Source organism: Ursus arctos, unplaced genomic scaffold, assembly GCF_023065955.2.
Source record: "Ursus arctos isolate Adak ecotype North America unplaced genomic scaffold, UrsArc2.0 scaffold_25, whole genome shotgun sequence".
NCBI classification, from domain to species: domain Eukaryota; kingdom Metazoa; phylum Chordata; class Mammalia; order Carnivora; family Ursidae; genus Ursus; species Ursus arctos.
The window spans coordinates 21,087,524-21,101,846 of record NW_026622930.1 but is presented as its reverse complement, the minus strand read 5'-3'; the positions used below and the strand labels follow the sequence as shown (position 1 = coordinate 21,101,846).

Sequence of the window (14,323 nt, the reverse complement as noted above, 5' to 3'; positions counted from 1 at the left end):
TGGAGTTGGCTCAGGGAGCCTTAAGAACCAGCTGTGCTCCTCTCTTCCCAACACTGTCCCTCTCTGATGCTGTCTTCTTTGATAGCCTGAAATCAAATGGGATCTAGATACAATACTGAACTGGGCAAATGCTACGAATCAGGGTTTCCCCCTTTACCCTTCCGGAGAGCCTATTTTAAAACATTTACCTGCAGGCCAATGCCTAAATCTGACTAAGAACTTACTTCTTGTGGTTTTCTTAGTACATTTACATTTCACTCTAACTTTACAAAGTGATGCTGTACTAGCAAAAACCCTGTGATAAAGACATTACTAGTCCATGTTATCGATGAGGTGAAAAAAGGTTAAGTAACTTGACAAAGATCATATAGCCAGCAAGTAGCAAAAGTACAGAACTCAAATCCTTGGTCTTTTGATTAAAAAAAAAGAAAAAAAAGAAAAAAACCTCTTCCCAATGATTTCTGTTGAAATCATAATGAGGTGATAACCCAATATCTTTCAAATATTAATAGTACGTAGAATATTTAATTAAAATATTTTATATTTAAATTTAGATATAGGCATAAGAAGAGTAGTTCTAGATGGGGAGCACATATAATTCGTATAGAGAAAAAATATGGGTAACATATCAGCATTTATTAGACCCAGAAAAAGTAATAAAGGTGAAGCCAAAAGACAAAGAAATAGAACATTTATAGAGCTACTTGTCCAAAGTCCTCTTGTACAAAATTCAGTATACTAAGTCATCTGTGATGACCATTATTATCAACTCCTTTTAATTAACATAAATAAGTAAAAAGTATAGGATTATGTTAGTGAAATAGCATGAGGTAGGGATTGTTCCTTATGGGCAACTCATTCAGTTTACAGTGAAAGTACTCACAATCTCTGGTTCTCCTTTTAAGTTCTTACGATGCTTTTGTACCACATTAAAGAGTGGTTGAAACACCCCTCCCCTATTTCTGTCTTCCAAATTAAAAAAAAAAAAAAAGCCTAAAATTTTCAAAATATCTAGTACTTTTAAGTTATATATTCTTTACATACAGGTAATTTCTCAAAGCTTTTCTGTCATTTCACTACACATGAATACAAAGCATTTCCTAAAAAAGGATGGGGGAAACCGCCCCGTCTCCTGTTGAATATTATCCACTCTGTTCTGATCCAACCCCTCACATTTCCTCACGGACCTTCCCTAGCCATCTCTGACAAATGGAATGAACACGATTTTAGTTCTTCTTTTAATCTGTCTGCCACATTTGACACTCTTGACTTGCCTAGGTTTCCAAGACACCATTCTTTTCCTGTTCCCTTCTGTCTCTCATGGGTCCTTTATTCTTATCTGCTAGAACCTCTTTCTCAGTACTTCCCTTAAACATCGCTGTTCTAGAGTTTCAGCCTCTTCTTTCTCCCTACATGATCTCATTAAAATCCCATGACTTCAACTACCACCAATGGGTCACTGGATCCCAAATATTCAAATTTAATCTTACTTTCCTCCTCAATGTCTAACCCATTATGTACTAAAAATTGCTCCGCCTAGACTTTCATGCTTAAGCTTCTGTTCCTTTCCACCTAATTCGACACGCTAAAAACAAACAAAAAACCCCAAAAACAACCAAAAAAAACCCAAAAACTGGAATTACCACTCTTCTCTCCAAATCTGTTCTTCTGTCTGCATTATCTCCCTTGACAAACGCCCTCATTAGTCACCTAGTCACCCATGTCTGTGCCTAGTCATCCTTGATTCTAAACCTTTTCAACTACAGAAGTGCAGTTAAAAACACAGCAGGCACTTGACTACCTAGGTTCAAACCCTGTCTCCGCTACTTTCCAGCTCTAAGACCTTGGACAGTTAACTTTCCACGCCTCAATTTCCTCATTAGAGAAAAAATACCATACAATCTGCAGGGATCATGTGAGGATTAAATGGTTAACACATGTAAAGTTCTGATAGTAAGACTGGCATGAACTAGTGCTGGAAAAAAATGTCTGCTAGTATTACTGTTATTGTCACAATCAATCAACATATGACATATATTTTACTTTCAAGATTAGCTCTTCTCCATATCTCTGGTTCTACTTTTGTTTATGTCCTCATCAACTCTGACAGACTATTATGCCATATTTCATCAATATGAAGACAAATTTTCCCACATTTTACCATCTCTGTCTTGGGATGTTGTCTTGAAGTTGACAGTATGTTATGTTTTCAGAAGGAAGTATTTTTTTTTCTTAGTAGCACATAATGATGAGCCTTATAACTGATGGTGTCTTAGGTTGAATGAAATATAGTAAGGGCCTCCTACCCATTCCCCCAATCTCCATTCTGCTCTGCCCACCCCCAATTAGTAACCCCAAAGCCACTATTGCCAGTAGGCTATATGGAACTGGGGAGAATTCAAAAAATAGCTGAAAGCATTCTACCAATGTCAGCTATTTCATTATAATTTCATCTTTCATCATAAGCATTTTTATGGTAGTTGTATTTCAAGGAATTTTGAAAAAAAATTATAATTAAACTTTGAACACTTATCTATTTATTCACCTATTCAACGGATATCTACAGTGTTCCAGGAACTGTTCTAGGCACTGGAGATACAGCTATAAACACAACAGATTCAAATCCCAGTCCTCATGGAGTTTTCATTCTAATAAAGGGAGACTAAAAAACAAGTACTATGGAATCTATATCATATGATGATAAGTACTATGGAAGAAAACTAAAGCAGGAAGGAGGGACAGACTTATCACACTCCTGACAAACATGTTATAAAATAATTCCCCTGCATGGGGATAATGCTAATACCAGTAGACCCTAGAACATTTCCCCAAATGCAAGATCTCAATTACTCATTTACCCAGGCCAACTATGATTTGGAAAAGAAAGGGTAAATCTCAAAGCCTTGGGTTTACACAGCTCGTAAGCTGATTCACTTTAGTTACCATACTAATAAGGACTGTGGTTATAACTTCTATGGCCTTGACAAGTCTTTGCCTTTTACATTTTAGGAGGTCACAAATGTTGAATGAGGGCACGTTTCAGATCCACAACTTACTGCCACCTCTGCCTTTCCTGAACTCCCAAAATAGCTAAACGTTCTTTTTAAAGGGCTTCAGTGCTCTGAAATAGGTGCTCCCAGGTGGCTGCTATAACTCATTTCAACCTGGCCGAACAGGCATGAATAAGCCTCTTTACTGTTAGTTTTATCTTCCCTTCAGTGCTTAGGAATACAGAATGATCTCTAGAAGTTTACGCCTTATTAACTTCATAAGCCACCAGAAAAATTCCTTCAGTATCATCAGGATAATTCAGCGCAGGTACCTTCAGTGTCCTAATATGATTCTCAGCCTCACTCTTTTCTTTCTTAAAGTGCTTCATCAGCTCCTGGATGTTCTGCTCATGTTTCGTTTTCACACTCTGCAATGACGATGTGAGATCTTCCAGCTCCCTCTGGTGAACGTCTCGTTCTAGCTTTAACTGTGTAATGATCGTAGCTGTTTCTTCATCTCTGGATTTTGCCTGTGTCTTGAGGTCAGCAAGGTTCTTAAGCACCTCTTTCCTGGCTCTCTGTTCCTCGGCCAATTTATTAGCAAGATCTGCCCGGATGGCACTCAAGTTCTTGACGGCCTCTTGCATCTCGAGAAGTTGGGCTTTGTCCCTGGCCTGGCTATTTTTTAGCTCTGTGATTTCTTCTTCCAGGTGAGCTTTCTCGACTTTCATCTGGCTTTGAATCTTACTCTGATGCTTCAATTCACTTTCTAGCCTTTGGATAGTGTCCAGGGAATCCTTGACTTCTAGTTCAAGGTCAACTTGATGAGCCTTAACGTCACTTAGTTTCTGCTCCTTACAGTGAAGCTCCTCTTCTTGAAGGGCTCGCTTGGTTAAGACATCGTTCAATTCCTTTCGAAGATTCTCTATTTGTTGTAATGCTGTATAAAGCTGGCTTTTCAATTCATCCTTTTCTTTTAGAATCTATCAGGTTAAAAAAAAAATCACTGTAAAATCCATCAGAGAGACTGTCAGAAAATAAAGTTTAATACACAAGGAGGAAAAAATCCATAAAATAGTATTTTGTATTTTTTCCATTTTTTAATGAAAAATAGTTTTCAGGCTAGAAAAAGAAAAATACAATTACCCTGAAGTAGCACACACTGAAATAATACGTTGCAGATTTTGATCACCAACACATATCAATCCTTGATTATAAATAATTATTTAAATGTAGGATAAAATTTAGCAAAAGAATGGAGAAAAAGATTCCTATTATAATTTACCAGAGGTTGAAATAATATAATGTTACTTAAAATAACAGTTCTATGCATTTCAATTACATACTTTTAAAAAGGAGAAACTTCAAAATAGATAAGGAAGACAATACAGGGAAGCATGCAGATACAATCTAAGAAAGGTTATGTGGTACAATCAATCATTATTAATAAATAAAGTCAGTAGGGACAGGAAATACACCAGTTTGTAACTGGGACTCTTGAAGCCCCAAAAAGGAAATAAGATTAAGATTAGGATAGCTGGGGAAGGGACATAAGAGAAAAGTCAAGGGACCAGATGTCCATCACCCTCTGCCAGCCTCTGCAGGGTGAAGGCTGACACTGAGGGAGGCCAAGAACTACCCTTCTCATCCTCATCACCTCCCAGTGCAATGAAAAAGCCAGCAGGTAAGGAAGCTAGAATCACAACACTGGCACCAAGAACAATCTCCATCTCCGCTTATGGTAGCCTGCCATGGCTTGAACCCGAAAAAAGAAAATTAAGATTCTCATTTCAGAATTAGAAATAGTGAGTAAAAATGCAAATACTTACAAGGCAGTTTTTACACTTTATATTTTATACTTTAGTATGAAACAATTCAAGATACACTACAATGAGTCAATCACTCCAAAGAAACAGTTTCCTGAAAACCCTGTCAGTTTTAGCAGGGAAAAACAGCATGAAGCCAGCATGAGAAATAATAAAAGGAGGTGGTTAAGCAGTTGAGCTCTGACCACAGAAAACTGAATGTGATTCTCAATCCAGTCATAAGTCATCCTAGGGCCTCAAGGAATTATTTATCTTTATAAAGATAATAGCACCTATATCACAGGATTGTGTTAAAGACTAGTGGGAAAGAGGAATAAAAAAAAAAAATGGGCAGAGGATTCAAGTCAAAGGAGAAGCCAGAATCGCAGGGAGGTATTCCTGTAAGACAGTAATCAGATCTTTGAAGAGCAGGTATAACTGAGAAAGCAATGCCCCTGAACTGGAAAGACTCAGGACCACAGAGGAAAGAGTTTACTTTGAAAGGCAGGAAAAAGGGCTAGCAATATAGCTAAGTCTAAGGATAGATGTATTATTTTTCTATTGCAGTGTAACAAATCCCCACAAATGTAATGGCTTAAAACAATATCATTTATTATCTCCCTGTTTCCACAGATCCCAAGTCCAGGAGAGGTACTGTGCCCAGGGTTTCCTAAGGCTAAAGTCAAGGTATCAGCTGGCCTGGGCTCTTACTTGGAGGCTTTGGGGGAAAATCCACTTCCAAGTTCATCCATGTTGTTGACACGATTTAGTTCCATGCACTTAACACTCTGGTCCCTATTTCCTTGCTAGCTTTGGGCCAGGGGTTGCTCTGAGTTTCTAAGGCCACCCACACTCCTTGGCTCATGGACCCCTCAGAATCTGAAGCCAGTAACACCACAATAATCTTTCCCGTGTTTGAAACCTCCGACCTCCTCTTCTCTCAACAGCCAGAAAAATTTCTATGCTTTTAAGGACTCCTGTGATCAGATTAGGCCCACCAAGATAATTTCTTTGTCTAAAGGTCAACTCTACCATAAAACATAAGCATGAGAGTGATCTCTCATCACGTTCACAGGCTCCAGGAATTAGGGTGAGTCATCTCTGGGTGATCACCCTACTTACCATACTAGAGAAGACAGAAACTGAGAGAATCGAGTCTTGGCTATAAGAATAATGCGAGAGGAGCCTGAGAACGAGGAGAGGTGGCTTCAGGACAGTGATTAATGTTTGGAACAGATAACACAGGCCTCTGGCCAGGAGTTAACAGACTTCCATGCAGCCCTGAAGATAAGGATGATATTTTCAATATGAAGCTCTAGCAGGTAAAACATCTTCGATCGCAAAATACTGTATTATCTTCCTAACGTTGGTTTTAACAGTAAAGGTATTTATTTTTCTTACACAACAGGAACACCAGAGATGGAGCACTTCAAGAAGAGTCCTTCAAAAATCAGGCACTGCTACTTTACAATTTTCCAGGTTTTGCCCTCAATTTCAGTATTCCAAGCATCACATCAATTCATGACAAAGGTGTCAGCCTTAGAGTGGACAGTCACAGACTATGTTAGTCAAGTTTGCAATTTCTTTGGCAATATAGATACTAAAAACTAAGTAAGTTCTATTTGCTTTTTGTTTAATTGCTTGGCGAGTAGTCACAGCCCAAGATTGTCTAGACATTGTCTCTGAGTCTGAAAATGACAGTGTCTTAACTGCCACCTCAATATCCTGGACATTCCCAGGGGCCCTCAGTTGAAGAGGCTTTATCTTGAGGGAACTCAAAACAATAGATTTGGATCCCCTTTGTCTGGCCAGGAATGCTTAAGCAGAAGCACTTGAAAGGGGCCTGAGAAATCAGGCTTGTTCTTCACCTCATTTTTTTTTTTTTTTCAGCTAAGTTTCCTACTTCCCTCTCTTACTTGGACTAACTTCAGCATGGATAGATCATTTGGCTATTCCAACACTGAAAAACTCTAAATTATTCGTATATTTGGATTATAAGACTGCAGATTTTCAGTCTCTCTACCCTCCAAAAATCTTGCTCTCTGCTTTTATTATTTATTTTTCTCTGCTTTAGGCAGGTTTCAACCTATACTTGTCTTTCTCTTGTAGAACTTTTCTGAAGGCTGCAGTAAGATCACAGTGCAGGCCAACATCCTAAAGTTTTCATACCAGTCACTTAATACCCAACTCTGAGGCACAGCATCACTGACCCATGGGAGGGTTTCTGATGGTTCAACTAACTACTACAGCACAGCTTGCCAACTTTCCCTTTAGAAAGGTATGATCCTCCTGTCCCCACTTCATTTCTCCACTCAGTCAATCCCTACATTTTAGGCTCTTTTACTTAAAGCTCTTTACTCCGAGAACTGATGTTTCATATCAGCTTGGATATCTTCTGCTGAGTGTAAGAGACAACTCCATTGCAAGTTGACTTAAGCTACAAGGTAATCTAATATCATTCCAGGCAGAACTGTTCCAGACATGGTGTCAAAGCTGTAGGTCCACCTCTCTGCATGTCTCTTGGCAATACCTTCTTCTTTTTTTTTTTTTTAATTTTATTATTTATTTATTTACCAGAGAAGGAGAACACAACAGGGAGAGTGGCAGGCAGAGGGAGAAAAAGGCTCCTCACTGAGCAAGGAGTCCGATGAGGGACTCAATCCCAGGACCCTGGGATCATGACCTGAGCTGAAGGCAGATGCTTAACTGACTGAGCCACCCAGGCGCCCCTTGGCAATACCTTCTTATGTGTGAGACTTCATTCTCAGGACCATAGCAAGACAGCCAACTTCGGCCACTGCAAGTATCACAGCCAAATACAACAAAACCGGAGAAGAAGAAAAATCTTTCTTATGTGTGTTCTTCAGGAGTGAGTACATGTTTACCAGAAGCTTCCCCAACAGACTTCATAACTCATTCTTCATTGCTCAGAACAGGGTCATGTGCTTGGTAACTGTCCTACATTAGTTTTTGAATGGATGGGGATAATCAGGACCACTATAGAAGCCAACCGATGTTTCTAGGTAAGTTTTGCTGGTACTATTCAGGAGCAGAAATGGGAAAAATAAGAGCTGGGTTGATTCCAGATTGAAGATCAGTTAGATGTACGAGGTGGAAGAAAGAAATCGAAGATGCTGGTGAGCATGTCATCAGAGTAGCCTTTCACAAAGTCCAGTCTGACAGGAAAAAACGGATTCCAGGAAATGACTGGTCAACCAGAGGAATGTAGAAAGATCAAAATCATATGGTAATGGTTAAAAAAGGAAAAGGAAATAAAAGAAATGTGTAAGATCAGAGACTGAAATTTTGGAACTAAAGATTTGAACATAGAGAAATTACAGATGAGGACAAATTTTAGCCACAGAAATTAGTTGCTGCGTGATTTGAAGGTCACTGTAACATGGGAAATTAGTGAAGTTTAAGGATGCTGATGTTTAAGGTTGCGGACTTGAATTTTGTAATCACCAAAGATGATGACAAGAATTACATGTAATGAAACAGGCTGAGGGGGAGCCAGGTACAAAAATCCTTGAGAAATATGGAGGCATAATGGAAAAATATGTAGCAGTCAGGAACAATGAGAAGAGAATGTTCTAACCCAGCAAACCCAGCTTCCAAAGAAGAAAAGCTGTAAGAGAAGATTATGAAGGGAAGATTGAAAATGGCTGTGCGAAGCCAGAAGAATGATACTGCCTAAAACCATAAAAAGAACAGAAGCCAACTCCTCAAAAGCCTGACCACAAAGTATGCACAGGTTTTGGGGTTGGTTTGTTTTGTTTTGTTTGAATTAACTAAAAGGTAGACAAAAATTTTTAAAAGAAATAAAACAGTTATTTTTCTGCATATGAGGGAACATGTTGATGGATTGCTGGATTATTCTAATGTATCAGTACTTTAGCCTTTCTAAAATTGCATATCGATAGAACCATATACACATTTAAAATGTATTTTAGCACTGATCCTTCGTACTTTTCAACCTTTAAATTAAAAAATTCAGCTTTTAAAAGACAGTATATATTACATATACTCCTTTTTTCCTCAGCATGAAGGCAATACAAAAAAGGAAAAGATGGCAATTTAAGATTCTTGAAGTCAAATATTATCAAGCAAAAAGCTCAATACAAGGCATTCTGCCAACTCAGCAAGAAAAACAAACAACCTAAGAAGCATTTCTATTATCCATATTAACATATATATCTACAAATTTGGAAATATTCAGAAAAGCATACATTGTGATCAGAATCCAAGGTAAAATTTTTTTCCTTTATCATTTTCAAAACAGGTATAAGAACCAATAACTTCAAATAGCATTTTAAAAGATAAAGACAAAAAAATAAAAATTAAAAAAGATAAAGACAAAAATAGCACAACTAATGATTAGATTATTTGTATCTACAGAATTCTAGGTCTTCCATTATATGTTTATCTACATATCCCTAAACAACATCATATCACGGTGTCCTGATGTAAACATCCGTGCCATTTTCTTTCAAGGAAAATATAAAATCTGATCTTTCTGGTTTTTTCTGGCAAGGATACGCTATTTGTTTGATATTCCATGTCATTCGCTAACAAAGTAGTTTTGTAACAGGATATGTATCTAATAATCTAACAAATTTCCAAAAATGTAAAAAACAGGAAAAAAAGGAAATCAGAGCAATTTTTAAGAGAATACAACCCGTTAGCCTTCTACTACATTTTTAAGTGGCAAATCTTAAAGCAGAAAATAAATTATGCTGGAAAAAGAAATGGAAGTAGATACAGAAGTATTCAAAAACACAAAAACTTCATCGTTTGCGCATAGAAAATGGCTCAACAAGGCTACTTATTAAACAATTTACTCCGCAAAACATAAAGTGTTTTATTTGGAATTTAGTATTATTTTTATTTTAATATATACTTCCAAATATACCCTACAGTCACTTTTTGAAAATAATTAGTCCAAAAAACCAAAAAACAAAAAAGAAAAACACAACAAAAAAAGAGTATGCTGTATTCCTAATGCCTTAGGGTGGCTTTGCGATTTTATTAAGAATTAAATACTCCTTAGAGGTATTATTCAGTAAGATATAAACACATAAATGCTTTTTTCCAAAATTATTTACAATGTATTTCCACATCATGGATTTACCGGACACTTGCATGTAAAATGAAAAAGCTGTTACCCTTTCTTCCTTGATTAACCACTGCTCTAACTGCAACATGCCGCATTCATTTTTAAGGCTTTTAAAGTGGAAATTACAATGCCTGCTGCGATAATTGTGATACTATCCTAACTGTGGCAATCACTTTAAAACTACTTCTTTGCTTATCATTAGCAATGCTAAGTGATAAAAATAATTATATCTGGAGCATTCTGGGAAATAATTGTTTAACAATTTTGAATATTCTAAAAAACCCCATCTAGAAAACTCTGCACCATGGATTAGGATACTGTCTGATGACTTGGACCCTTCTAAATTTCCTCTAATTAAGTAAAATCCCCAGATGGTTTTCAATCAATCAATCCCTTCCACCCCCCTTCTTTCTAGCTACCTCCCCTACAGTCATGCTCATTGAACCAGTTGCCAAACCAGACTGACAACAGAATAATCAAGGTAGAGCAATTTCCTGGGATCAGATCAGTTCAGATTCAAGTCTGAAAGCTTTAGAACTGCTTTACCTCAGGGCAACTAGTCACCCAGTATGTGTCAGATGGGTTAAATTGAAAAGCACTCCACAGTGAGTGCAAGGTGATCGCTTCCTCCATCCTCTATATGTCCACGAAATTCACATCTAAATGGTAAAGCATCTTTTCCATGACAGCTCATCTGAAATAAGCATCTGTCACTCTTAAGTGCTGACAATTGATTTTATAAACATAATTGCCCTACACTGTGTTTTCCTTTGAAAGAAAGTCAACTTATCCAAATGATTATTCTTCTGGAATGTTCAGAATTCTTGACAAGTGACAAATGACAAAGCAGAAATGATAAACCAAGACTAAACATGGATAAAAATCAACCCTGATTTTCCCGTTTATTATCTTATAAACATCTAGGTTTAATTCAACCTAAAGATATAGTTAAGAATCAACACAAGAGCATAAAATCCAGTTAAAGTAACTGATTATACAGGGGAAAAGATGATGTGCAATGCATACATGGATCAGTGAAATGCTTTTTGTTGCGATCAAAAAGGCACAAAAGCAGAGTCTTAAAGAGGCTTGTGACCTGATAATACTGTTCAGTCAGTGAGACTGTGAACGTCATTCATTTAACGAAACCCATTATAGTTGGTGCCAGAAAATGGTCCAGTAGTAACTACTACATTTTTAATGTTCCTTTCCAACCAATACTTAAGTTGAAATTTACTTAAAAATGAGATTTTAAAATACATGCCCTGGGGGAAAAGTCAGGTGATATTATGGAACACTTTGTAATTTTTTTCCATTTGAACATTAAAGAACAATTTCAACTTAGGGAACTAAAAGCTAAACTGGGGGAGAGGGATGGATCTCTTTAAAGGCCAACTCTAAAAACTCACAGAATGTTAAACTATGAAAAAGACTTTAAAAAAGATAAAAAACTAAATTACTTTTTACCTTGAAATAGCCAAGACATATAGACTCTTCTATCAAGGACATCATGATAGATTACATGCACAGCATGGCACTCAAGTGTTTGTTCAAAGGATGGATGAATGAATGGTTGATCACAGCAAAAATCATTCCTTAGGAATTTGGTTTTTATACCTGATTATTCTTGTCTGTCAGTTGATCGAGAGTTTCAGACTGTTTCTCCAATGCTCGCTCTAACTTCTTATGCTTAAGCTTCCACTGCCTGATGGACTCCTGAGCTTTCAGTTTCAGCTCTTCTCTCCTCTTCTCTGCCTCCTGTCTCAGGGCCTCTGACTGCTGGAACTCGAGAAGGTACTGCTCGGCCTGCTTGGTTGCATCCTCAGCATGGTGAGTCAGCTCTGAGATCTGAAGGTCAGCATGCTTATGTTTGGCCTCACAAGTCTCAAAGTGATTCTGGATCTCCTTAAGTTGATCCAACATCTGTAGTTGCTCCTTTTCCTTGTGCTCCAACTGATGTGTTAAATTCTGGAAATAAAGCACGAGAAATATTAGGAACATGTTCTTGTCAAAATTGGATGTCCAACATCGCATCAAACGAGAATCTCTAATGTCACTGAAATGGGAATCATCTGTACCAAATTTCATTAATTTACCAGTCTAGAAGATATGAGTCCCTCTCCACGTATTTTACAGGCACATTAGTTGGGAATAATTTTTTATAGAAATAGTTTCTCCTTTTTAGACTACTTCATTATCCAAAAAGGGAAAATATGTATTTTCCAATTGACTGTCACTAAAATAGAAGGTCTTTTGATGAGAAAAACAATGTGCATTACTTTAGTAAAGAATCTAGTACTCTGTCCAACTGAAAAAAATGTCAGTGTTTTAAAAACTGTCAGATTATTACAGCAGTCATACATAATATTTCACTTTCTGGTAGCACATAAAATTTTGTTACAATAAAATAAAAATACCTAATAAAAATGAGCATTGATAACAGAAACATCAGTATAGATAATACTATACTTGAAAGTCCATTTAAAAGACTCTCAATAAAGTGTTTATAGATATGTTATTTCCAGCTAAATCTAATGTTATAAATTGTTGAACTTAGTTCAAGCTTACAAGAATCAGTGTAGGACAGATTTTTAAACAAACTTAAATTTATTTGGAATACATAATAATTAAGAAAAGCAAACCTGAACTCTTAAAATCTAGTTTCCCAGAATGGGTCAACAATACATTTGGAAATTGCACTAAATCATCATGTTTCATACATAATTTTAATTTGAGAAGAATTGGTAAAGATCTATTTTTAACTTCAAAAATGAGAAGACACTGCTTTTATAAAACATTTTATACAAATAAAATAATATTGTAATCATTAACATTAAGCCACTCTTGTAGAGATTTAGGAGGGAGTGACAAATTCAGAAATAATGTATCCCATAAGCTGCCCCTCCTGAGTCTTACTTTCCAAATACTTCGGTTACAAAGGTTACACAAAAAGGACGTGTTCAGGGGACTAAGATGATACCTGAGCTGGACAAAAAATAAATATCATCCACATTGTTCTAAGGCTCCTACAAAGACTGGAAACATTTACCAACTTCCTCTGACTCTCACAGCAGAATGTTCAGTTCCAGATTCTATTATCTCTGTACCGTGGCTCAAATAAAGTTAAATACAATTTCTTTAATGGTTAAAGTAAAAAATTTGACATTATGGCAAAAAAATAAAAATAATGCCTTGAAAACAAGTTTCATTTTCAGAGCAACAGGTTTGCATTTACTCCGTTTGCTAAATTCAATGCAGCCTGGAAGAGATGAGTCACTCCTTTATCTACCCAAACAAAATAGTAAATTGAGAACTGTGCACTTGTTTGTGTGGAAAATTCTAAAATGAAATCTGAAAACCATAGTGGTAGTGGTTTACCCTTTTGCCCTTATCTAAAAGTTTTACCACAAAGCTAGAAATCAACTTTACTAACCAGCAGTATTCACGTGATTTCTTCATCAGCAGAGAGGTACCAATATTTTTTTTCCAACAAACACTTCGGAGAGTGGGTACCCTTCCTACATGTTAGGCACATATCTTAAAGAGTGGTTAATAAGACCTGGCTTTGAAACCAAAAAAGTAAATAATATAAATTGGGGAGATACTCACACTACCAGCTAGATTACAACAGCAGATAATGCCAGATGCTAAAATGATGGATAGTTGTTACCTGAAGGGGCCCGTATTCTACATTGTGGCTGCGGTGGGTCTCTTTTGGGAGATGACATATGAGCTGAGATCTAAATGAGAAGGAGCTACCAATAATAATTATTATTACTAAAGTTTACGGAGCACTTGAGTTGTGCAAAGGATTGAGCAAATGCTTTATAAGAATGACCTCACTCAGTCCCACTATACTATCTTAATTTTAGAGATGTGTAACCAATTCTTGGAACTTGCTCACGATCACATACCTAATACATGAGGGAATGGGTTTTTGACCCAGATTGTCTGGCTCCAGAACCCATGTTTTCAACTCTTTGCTAAGTGGCCAGTTACTCAGATGACCCTAACTCCTTGCCTCTTTGTTACCTACTCACATAGTTCTATCTTCGTGGTTTTTCTCAGAACTGCCACCTATGAAGCAAGAGGTTATGTCTCCGTACTAGCTTCTCCCCACTAATCCCTCCTCCCATCCCTTCTCCCCACTCCTCAGGCCTTTGGTTTTATCTACCCATCTGCCCAGTTCCCTCACTCCTTTTCTTCTGATACATCTGTTCTTTTTTGTCAGGAAGATGACCACGCCTTGACATTTCTTTTGCTGGCTTTAAATCCAAGTTCTTGGACCAAACTTCCTTAATTTTCACTTTAACCACTCTCTTTTCCACATTTCAAACTCCATTTTAAAGCTGAACTTAAGTGGCAAAACCACCAGCTCTGGGGGAATTAACAAATTTCCTGTTTCCTATATC

At 37.0% G+C, this 14,323-nt stretch overlaps 1 protein-coding gene across 7 annotated transcripts in view; it reads right to left on the bottom strand.

The window, feature by feature from the left end:
* The window catches only part of CEP128 (centrosomal protein 128), a 500,403-nt gene that overhangs the window by 245,725 nt on the left and 240,355 nt on the right, over nt 1-14,323 (bottom strand). For all 7 annotated transcript variants that reach the window (XM_057318321.1, XM_057318320.1, XM_057318322.1 and 4 more), the window contains 2 exons: nt 11,529-11,879; nt 3,323-3,973 (listed from right to left, as the gene is read on the bottom strand). In XM_057318321.1, the coding sequence (XP_057174304.1) occupies nt 3,323-3,973; nt 11,529-11,879 (1,002 nt within the window). The remainder of the gene's footprint in view (nt 1-3,322; nt 3,974-11,528; nt 11,880-14,323) is intronic.